The 9,988-nt window shown below is 37.3% G+C and overlaps 1 protein-coding gene across 2 annotated transcripts; it reads left to right on the top strand.

The window, feature by feature from the left end:
- LOC106785880 (methyl-CpG-binding domain protein 3) lies at nucleotides 1-2,061 on the top strand. Of its 2 annotated transcripts, XM_014746680.1 has the most exons (5): nucleotides 1-317; nucleotides 499-640; nucleotides 1,003-1,056; nucleotides 1,494-1,739; nucleotides 1,868-2,061. In XM_014746680.1, exons 1-5 carry the CDS (start codon nucleotides 49-51, stop codon nucleotides 1,964-1,966), a joined length of 810 nt encoding a protein of 269 aa, XP_014602166.1. In that variant the 5' UTR covers nucleotides 1-48; the 3' UTR covers nucleotides 1,967-2,061. The 2 variants fall into 2 exon arrangements, with proteins under 2 accessions (XP_014602166.1, XP_014602167.1); XM_014746681.1 differs by lacking the exon at nucleotides 1,003-1,056 and having other exon boundaries at nucleotides 2-317.
- The last annotated feature ends 7,927 nt before the right edge of the window (nucleotides 2,062-9,988 follow it).

The raw sequence follows: 9,988 nt of genomic DNA, 5'->3' as shown, positions 1-9,988 counted from the left end.
ATTCAATTATCGCGCCATTTGGCGGTAACAGCACACCAGTGCTGCCACATGTCGTACTGTTTATCAAATTGTCACCGGCGAGTTTCAATATGGTCGCTGACTTTGCCTACGTACACTTTGCTGCTTTTTGTTCCCGCGTCTTTTGTCAATTATTTATTGTTTAGTGTGATAAAAATAGTCAACAAGATGAATATGTCCGTTGAGAAAAAGAAATATCCATCCGCATTACCAACAAATTGGTCAACAAGGGAAGAACCAACTAGAAAAAGTCAAAATCAAGTAACGTCAACGGGAAAAGTTGATGTTTACTATTACAGGTATGTATTTAATAATTATTATAGAATTATTTATATATATAGAATGTATTAATTGCTGCTATGGAATCTCGTTAAAAAATATTATCAATGGGATAAATGAAAGAGAAGAAATTGTTAAATATTCTATGTAAACATTGTGTTTACTAGATACATGTTTTGTATTTGGTTTTATTTGTTTCAGTCGTGGTGTAAGAAACGATGCATCATTGGTACCACCTATAAGGCAAACTGCATCCATATTTAAACAACCGGTTACTATATATAAAACACAAGAGGGAAAAGTAAAAGATGTAAAGCATGGTAATCATGAGAAACCAAAACAGGTTAGACATTAGATGTACTAATGTGATATAACTGGTTCCTTTGGTATTGACCTTATAAGAAATGGTTTTTCATACTGATAATGTTTCTTTTATATGGAATCCGCTAGCACCTACTTTTATTTTATATTAAGTAATTTTTATGAGACAAGTTACTACGGTTTTGAAACACCCTACCGTAGTGAATTGTTCTCTCCGTTCTTCATCCATATGTATGATACTTAAAAATGTGGCATGCTTTTTCCAAAGATTTATGTACAGAAACGCTCTCAGAAGGGATTGCTCTAATATAGGAAACATTTGAAACCATTTTATGTGCCTTTCCTTTTGATTCTCATATTATAAATATCCAATCATTCTCTTAGGAAGTAGCCGATAAAGCTGATGGTAAATACGGCTCCCAAGATAAGCCTAAGCAGGTAACTCTATTTAACGCGCTCGTCCACACATTCAGTATGATTTTACGTTACTGTATCCTATTTTTTATGAAAACTTTGCATCGAATATCTATTGCAATGCATTGTACTTGACTTAAATGTACCATAATACATGATAATGCAAATGGTTCTCTTAGAAAGTCAGTTCGATGGATTTTTTGATACATTGGAAAATATATTTCATTTTGCTAGTTTTTGAATTATATCCTACTTTACTTACCCACCTTACCTTGCAAAAGTATATAGTTTGATGTTAATTTATTTTGTGAAGTAACCTTTTGTTGTATTATTGATGTTAATTATATAATCTTATTTTATACATTAGTTTCACTTCTGATATATAAGTCATGACAGTTAATTTTACCTATAAAAACGTTTGTTTTCTTTTTTCCTATTGTAATATGATTGTAATTTTGCAGCTATTTTGGGAAAAACGTTTAGAAGGCCTAAGAGCTTGTGATCCAGATGGATACGAATTCGATGCAATGGATTTACCAAAATCTCTTAAACCTGTAGGCCCTTATATAACAGAGGAAACTTTGCTGCAAAGTGTAGCAACAGCCCTTCATGTATCCTCTCAACCTGTTACGGGTCAAACAGGATCTAAAACGGCTCTGGAAAAAAATCCCGGAGTATTTCTCAATCCTGAGCAACCCCTTGTACAGGTATAATAAATATTAATAACTTCCCTACTGATTATTTTATCTTTAATGATTCTAAATTCGCATTATACTCATAATCAACCCACCTGACAAAATTTAAATGAAGACATTTAAATTATTTATTTTTAAAGGCTGTTTCTATAGCAGACGAAGATATCAAACGACAAGAAGATTGTGTAGCACTTGCAAGAAAAAAGTTGCAAGAAGCGTTGGAAGGGATACCTACGTAAAGTTTAGTAGACATGTTATCATCAATACATTCTTTAATTTTAAGTTCATTTTAATTTATATTACACATTTTAGATTTTTTATAATAAGTATTTTATATAAAAAGAGAAAAAAAGAATGTGGAAAAAAAGAGGAGAACGATCAAGGTGAAACATCTTCGCGTGCTAATTTAGTTTTAAGTCGACACCTTAATAACCAATATGCTATCCAGTGCAAAACCACAATCATTTGTAATTTATTACATTTACAATCCAATTTAATGCGCTCTTCCTTCCATTAACTGGTTTTTATTGCAACATTTAATATTCCATTCAGCAACTTTCTTGTCTTGCATTACTAGACAACGCAACATAAGGTCTTATAAATACGAGACGAAACATTCGAAGAAAGATGCACGCGCAATCGGATTCTAGGTCATTAAACTTCTTTCAGCTAAGTTGCACGAAAGAAAGATCAAATTAATCAGATTGAAATCGTTCATGTTGGAAAGCGTTAAGGACAACCACTCGTAATCTGATATTGTCGTAAACGATCGAGCGTGTAGCAGGAAATTCGATCTTGTTCTGGTACAAGCCAAGAAAAAAAAAGAAGACATAATTGATATTAAAGGAAATAAAATAAAGGGAAGATGGAGAAGAGGTAAACATTACTGCTGAGAGATAGACATCGTTTAAAATCGATCAACGTAGCCTAAATATTTCAAAAGAAAAGTATAAAATAAAAAGGGAATGTTTCATCTAGGAACGTTTTATAAGTGAACAAGAAACTCGACGTAAAGTAATCACAAATAAAACGTAGACTCCCATTAAATTCTCGTTGCAATTACATATATAATTTAAGCGAGGAGAAAAAGGAAGAAAAAGAACGAAATAAAGTATGAAAGAGAAGGGAATATTTATTATCACTTTGTAGGGCTTGATTCTTCAGCAGCGATTCAATTTTTCTTTGCAATTCTCATCGAGTAACAGAAAGAGAAGACGATAAGGACAGCATAACAGAGATAGAGAGAAAGGAGAGAGTACTTAAAGCGAAATTGTCTGTACTCGGCGGTCAGGATAAACGAGCCTGGTCAATAAAATCTTTTTTTTTGCGAACGACGATGTTAAAAAATATATCATAACTAGACGAAGATAAAAGATATTTTCGAAAAATATTTTTCTGCATACTAAAGGAAAAGGAATAAGAAGAAAAGTGCATTTGCCTTGTTATCCTTGAGCAAAAGAGGATAAAATGAAAAAGAGAGGAGGAGAGAGACAGACTCGTGCCATCGTCTGGAGACGGGTAGACGAGGTACCTTAGTTCAGGGCTTCTCGTCAACAAAAGAAATACCCGAAGCACCCAGGTATATAATAGGTATATAGTAGGTACATACAATGCTGTATCGCCAGCTTTTCAGGTAAGCCAGGTGGTAACTTTTTTCCTCTCTCTCCCTCTTCATACTCTTGGAGAGGCCCTCATCCTCATCGTCCTTTTCTCACCATCTTCGTCGAACAGCTGTTTCCCTGTGCATTTGGGCAAAAGGCTCGCCCTTTTTCCTCCGCTTGACGTCGCGATCGAACCAGATCGTTCCTTGCCCTCGACCTGCACCATTTTTAAATCTTTATGACTCGTTTTATTTCTCCCCTTTCAATGTAATATACATACGTACTTACAGATACGTGTATGCATTTGTGAGAATATATACAAATATTATAGTCGAAGAGAAAAGGAGTAAATTGTAGCCTTATTGACGGTAGAATGGCGGAAAACCCGCATCGTAGTGACGTAAACGACACCCTACGGTCCGACGCGATTCGTTCTCATTCGGCTACCCTTAACTTTCTCTTGGGAAGAACGAATGGATAAGCTCAAGGTTGATGAACACGAGAAAAGACATCAGGGTGCCTAATTTCGAGGAACATCTAGTTTTTCTTTGCAACGATATGTCGTACAAATGCTTCGTTAGACAGAATTGATTTATTATCCTTTTTTAAGGAAGACAAATATTTCAAAGAAAGTTTAATCAAGTATAGGAAGTAGTAAAAAAATAAATTGTTTAATGACTAATATTGGGAGCTTGATTAGTCGTTACTTTGATATTCTTTTTTTTCCTTCGGTAAGAGAAAACGAAGCCAACGAAGAATATAATCCGTCTCAAACGATACTCGCATATAAATAGAGCGAACTGTAGAACAACGAAGCGTTATCGATCTTTTGAACAGGCCTTCGACCGACGGAAGTCGACCAAGTTGACCGACTTGACCAGCGCGTTTCATGTCTCGAGTCGACCGGAAGTGAGCACGATTTTTCACCAAACATCTGTCTTTTCGGAATGACGGTCAGCACGAAAACGTACCGTTTCTTAACAACGCTAAAATAATCTCTAAACGGATACGTTCAAATTCAAGGAAACAAATCAGTTAATAGAAAATAAATCATTTCGAAATGCGCACATATTTTGTTCTCATTATTATAATGCATCATCGATCTTTGATAATGTTCGAGTGTAAATAATGTTTATGAAAATTAGATTGAAGGACGCGACGAATAACGATTGTCTCAAGATCGTAAAGGACCGTAAAGTTTTCTTTTTCTGTACTTTACCTTTTATTTCAATCTTCCTAATTGATTACTTGGCAAGTGTTAATTCTGAAAGAGTGGACTCGACTATCATTCTACCAACATTTGGAGGGACACGAAAAATCGACATTTTCTTAAAGAGGCGTTGGTCCATCGGTCTCAACAGGAGAACAACTGGAGGGGACCTTCGACTCTCAACTGGCAACATGTAATCGATGTCGACTGACTTTCTCTCTCGTAGGCTGCGCGAGAGAGGAAATGGTGCGGTGTTGTGAGAGTTAAAAGGAGAAGAAAAGATATTAAAAAAAAAAACGAGACAATGCTCACAGCACGCACCCATGACCTAAGTTTTTTATTCAAACATATGACCACCATGCTTTCTGCAGCTTCTGCTGTTTGGACCTATCCAAACCTATTCATTTTCCTTTTTTTTGTTCGTTCCTTTTTTCCTACGGTCTATTCAATGGAACTTCGATGTGTTGTCTTCGTGGAAAAACGTCTAACGATTTTCGATATACATATAATGATATTAATATTCTTCAATAAAAACATTTCTCTTTTTAGTTACCATATTTTAAATATATCGTAAAAAAATATGCATATTCCTACCTAGGTATATTTTATTATATTTATTTTTATATATTTATTGTGTACGTTTAGGAAAGCTTAAAAACTGTTCTCGCTTTCCGTCTGGCTCTATTGTTATCCCGTTCCGTTTCGGGTACAGAAAAAAGATCGAAATCTATTGAACCGTCTGAAAAGCGGCCCTCTCCTCTCAACGTTTGCTCTCTCTCCCTTTTCTACGTTTCTTCATCCTCTCTATTCGACCCTTTGCCTTTTGCCTCTCCTACAACCCAAGTTCTTCTTTCGATCGAATACTATTCTCTTTCTCTCTCTTTATATCTTTTCTTTTCTTTCTCGTAACACAGACTCCAGACACTAAGAAAGATGTCGCAAGGAACCTTTCGAATGTAAGAAAAATGTTTGTTCTTTATGCACTCATCTCGTGCATCCAAAATATATAGCATTCTAATCATAGAAGAATGATCGCAATTTTATCTCGATTTGTCATCGGAAATTAAGAAAAAATAATGCCTTATCAAGAACTTTAAGCGATTTCTTTGAACTCGCTTTATTAAAAGATAAGAAAGATGATGTATATATTTCATTGTAAAACATCCGATCGTGTAGTTGATATATAACGCTGAAAGGAGGAAGGGGCAAGGTCGAGGACGTCCTAGAGATTGCGAACGCAACGATGCATCTATCTAGGAGAGCGAATTATCGAGATATCGATCGACTATCGCTTAATATCCGGTTACCCGCAAAATCGTGTGGCCTCCCGCACTGGAAAGCATGGCCGAGAGCGTCTCTGACCGAAACCCTCTTCTCGGCGGTCTGTCTGTCTCCGTTTTTGTCTTTCTCTCTCTCTCTCTTCTCTTCTCTAGGAAGGAAAATGTAAAAATATTAATATGTATATTAGATAGGATATTCGACAAAATATACTGATGATATAAAAGGTTTTAATCTATATATCTATTTGTAACTTTTCAAAAAACTTGTATTACTTTTATCTTATATTGACTTGTTATGCGTCTCTTGAGATATATATTGTAGCAGGAGTTTTTCAACAATTACAGATATACGGCTAAAGACTTTTCAACTCTTTCTCTCTCTTTCTTTATGTTGCGATTTTCAAAGTAAATGTATGATTGGAAAGTAATTAAATAAAAAAGAAACTAATTACCGTGATTACGTTTCGTATACCCATTTTCAAGCGGATTCAATTAAAATCTTTTTTTCTGATATAAAAACAAAGAGTATGCTCATTCGATGAGTCTCGTCGATAAGAAATGAAGTAATAATCGCGTTGCAAGGAGATAAAATCATTGATCGTCGCCGAGGGGAGATGGTTTTCAGTGTGTCGTCGTGGTTGTGATCGTCGTTGTCGGTAGGACTAGGAGCAATTCAGAGGTGGAGCCGACTCAGAGGCCAGCAATGCGGTTCTCCCGCGTTGTTACACCCCGCTCGATCGAAATCGAAGGAAATGTCCTCTCGCACGATCGCGCGAAAGCAACTCACCGCCTTACCAGTGGTACATTGGCTTTGCACACCTTGCCAGGAGGACAAGAGAGCCGACAGCTCTTGGGAACGCTTTCGCAAAGCAACGACAATGATCGCCGTGGAAGGCAACCGGTTGCACGCGCTAAAAATACGCGCTGGACGACGCGGAACGCCAAAGAGGAGCCACATCTACCTCTCTGCGTCATTGCGAGAAGGTAACGAGTATGTAATTCCACAGGTTCGACCCTAACCCTGCCTATTTTATTTTTACCATTTGTTGAATTTAATGAACTTGATGAAGAAACATCTTCTAATGTTTTGGATTATAACGTTTATCGTAAACAGGACAACGAAATTATTCGTAAGATGTTTTCGACGTTAATCAAGTCTTCGTTAATAAAATTATCTTTCAACGAAACATTTATCGATAATATCATTCATCCTTTATAATAGTTTTTCAAAGATCTATTTACGAATATCAAAGTTTTTTTCAATTTTCATGATATTCACGTTTCTTCTATTGAATATATCTTATTTTATGAAAAATAATGCAATTATTATAGTCTAATGTTTTGTTCTTTTTCTCGATTTTAGTTGAAAAGACAATTTGAGAAGATCGTTCGTGCCTATGCATTGATATCGGAGAATAAGTCGTCGAAGAAATAAAAAAATGTGTACGGTATTGCCGATGATGCCAGTGATCGATTTCAAAGCTCGTATTGGCAACTTACTCGTCTGTAGTTCGTTCGAGAGAGAGTGCTCGAGGAAGCATCGACGAGGAGGAAGGCATGGAAACATCGGTACAGCTCGTAACGAGCTTCGAAAACACGATAACTCGAGGGTATTTACGAGCGGGTGAGGTAGGAGCGCGAGAACGCTCGGCAGGTGCTCTCTTGGGCAAAAGGTGGCGTCCGGAGACAGCCTTGAGAGAGAACGAGAGAAAGAGACGCACCACGGGTCGTTGGATTCGACGAGCGAAGAGAAACAAAATCGGTCGGTTAGCTAGTAGTCGCTTGGCTAGTAGTAGTCGTTCTTCGGATCGTAGTCGTTCCTTTGCTCGCTCGACCGAATCCGATCATGAAATTCAATGAATCTTTACCTATCGCTCTTTTTCGTCTCTCTATCTTATCTTATTTTCTATGTTACCTACTATTTCTTAGTTACGCGTAATTAAATGTCAATAATCATTATTATTAACTCTATTGCTTATTTGCCATAACTCTTGCTTTTTGAAAAAGATCGGAAGTTTCATTTCTAAACGAATGAAATAAGAATCGTTAAAAATGAATAAAGCGTTAAAAGGAAATTTTGTTAAATATAGGATGACAAGAAAGTTTGCTAAATGTAGTTGTTCGACGCCAATTCCACGATATAAATATCTATTGAATACTCCCATGAAATTTATGTAAACCGATGCAGAACTATAAATCCATGTACGGACACAGATACATAAAAGCTATCGAATGTCTCTCCGATAAATATCTAACACGATGATTCGTTCGATATTAGCGTCCTGTAACCATTACGCGTTTGAGAGAAATCACGAGGCGCGAAGTAACGAATCGATGCTCGTTCCAATTTTCGAACATTGCCCTGTAATGCGTTTACCGTGGCTACTGACAACGTTGTTGGATTCATTTCATCGAATTTTCAACGATCGCCCGCCGATTTATTTATTCGCAAAATAATTTCTTATACGATGTACTCCCGTCGTGCGTGTAGTACACAAACGTGCTAGCTCTCGATTTTCATCCCGACTCGAAGTAGGCATATTTTATATTTGAAAATAACGGTCTTTTCGTTCGAGGAAAAAAAGAAAGGCTATACCTGAAAAATGGGTTGGATTTAGAGAAAATTCTAAACGAAACCATTCCTAGAAAAAGGAAAGAAAACGAAGAATGACCTGCAAAGAACAATAAAACCCAACTAGCTTACAGACCGATGGACCTTTGAACCGAACTATGAGGTCCGATATCCTCTTCTTTGTGTCCTTTTCAGGTCCAATTCAGTAAAGAATTGTTAACTAAAAATAACTTCGAAGGAATGCACCCAAGTAGAAGAAAAATTTGTCAGACTTTCTCTAAGAATTTTCTCAATGTCGACGTGAAACTCAACAACGATAGATCGAAGAAACTTAACTTATTATTGTTAATCGAATCGTCTAATGATTTTGGTTCTCGATTTACACGTTTATTCGATAAACATAAATCGAAGTAATTCCATCAGCTTTGATCAAAAACTGAGAGAGCTATTCCCAGAGAGAATATTTCCATATTTAGTTAACATTTTCGTTCCGACGCTAAAAAATTTACATCGACTTTTCGTATCATTGTAAATCTTTTTTTAACTTGTAACGGGAAGAGAACGAGAAGAACATAGGATCAATAGTGACTTTTTCCAGACGATAGAAAGAACGAAAAAAATCACTCGAAAAAGCAATATTTAACTCTATGCAGCCACAGCGGCGACATTCGTAAGTTGTTGGAGAGGTCGGGGCCGCCAGCCTGGCGGCATTAATAATCGTGAAATTATAGAAATTAAAAATTTATGTTTTTATGTATTATAAGTACTATTAAACACAACAAATCAGTTTTAACAAATTCTGTGTTTTTTTAATATCCACATATTTGCTTTAAATCACTCTAAAGGAGAAATAATTCCGAAAAGTTAAATTCGCTCCGACTAGTTGGTATTCCATTAGAAAAATTTGCCGATCGCAAAGAGTTAACGGAGCGAAAACTCGTGCTCGCCTTGATATCCGACAGAGCTTTCCTTTCGAAGTAGGTACGCTCGACGTTGTGTTTAATTTATAGCTTTATAGGAGGCTCAAACGATTCAAGCAAGCTTTACGACCTCAACGATGCATCGCTATTATTCCTACGGAGTCGTAAATTTCCTTCCTGTTGCATTTCCCCCCTTGTCGATGATCGCACGCGAGTTTGATCTTCGAGAGACTCGCGGGAATTGCAAAAGAGATCTCGCAAAGTAAAATAAAAAAAAAAGACAGGATAAAAGCTTGGTTTGCATAGTTTGGTCAACTTTAGTCAGTCGAATTGGAAATGATATTTGTTTGTCGCGCGATCGAAGAGGTTGTATCAGGGTGGGTTGCGGGGGTTCATCGCTCCGGAAGAACACAGCCGACGTGGCGTGGCGTGGCGTAGCGTGGCGCGGCGTGGCGTGGCGCGGTGTGGCGTGGCGTGGCCAGACATTGACGAGGTGGTAGTCGATGGTGGTAGTGGTAGTGCCGCCGGGTGGTTCGCCGGGTGGTTCGCCGGGGGTGTGTTGAGGAGGGAAAGTTCGCGAACATTGCTGGGGGAGGTGAGCGTCGGAGCGAGGAAGAAGAAGAAAGAAGGAGAGAAATATAGAAGGCAGCACACAACACGCTGTCGGCGCACGCGACG

The sequence above is a fragment of the Polistes canadensis genome, unplaced genomic scaffold, assembly GCF_001313835.1.
Source record: "Polistes canadensis isolate GaletaPanama2010 unplaced genomic scaffold, ASM131383v1 scaffold_58, whole genome shotgun sequence".
In the NCBI taxonomy this organism is placed as follows: Eukaryota; Metazoa; Arthropoda; class Insecta; order Hymenoptera; family Vespidae; genus Polistes; species Polistes canadensis.
The sequence above is the reverse complement of the archived record's forward strand: the minus strand, read 5'-3'. Positions and strand labels throughout refer to the sequence as shown.

Coding starts and splice junctions, on each gene's coding strand:
- LOC106785880 (XM_014746680.1), top strand. CDS start 49: ATGTCGTACTGTTTATCAAATTGTCACCGGCGAGTTTCAATATGGTCG. Junction 641..1,002: donor ATCATGAGAAACCAAAACAG/GTTAGACATTAG, acceptor TCATTCTCTTAG/GAAGTAGCCGATAAAGCTGA. Junction 1,740..1,867: donor CTGAGCAACCCCTTGTACAG/GTATAATAAATA, acceptor TTATTTTTAAAG/GCTGTTTCTATAGCAGACGA.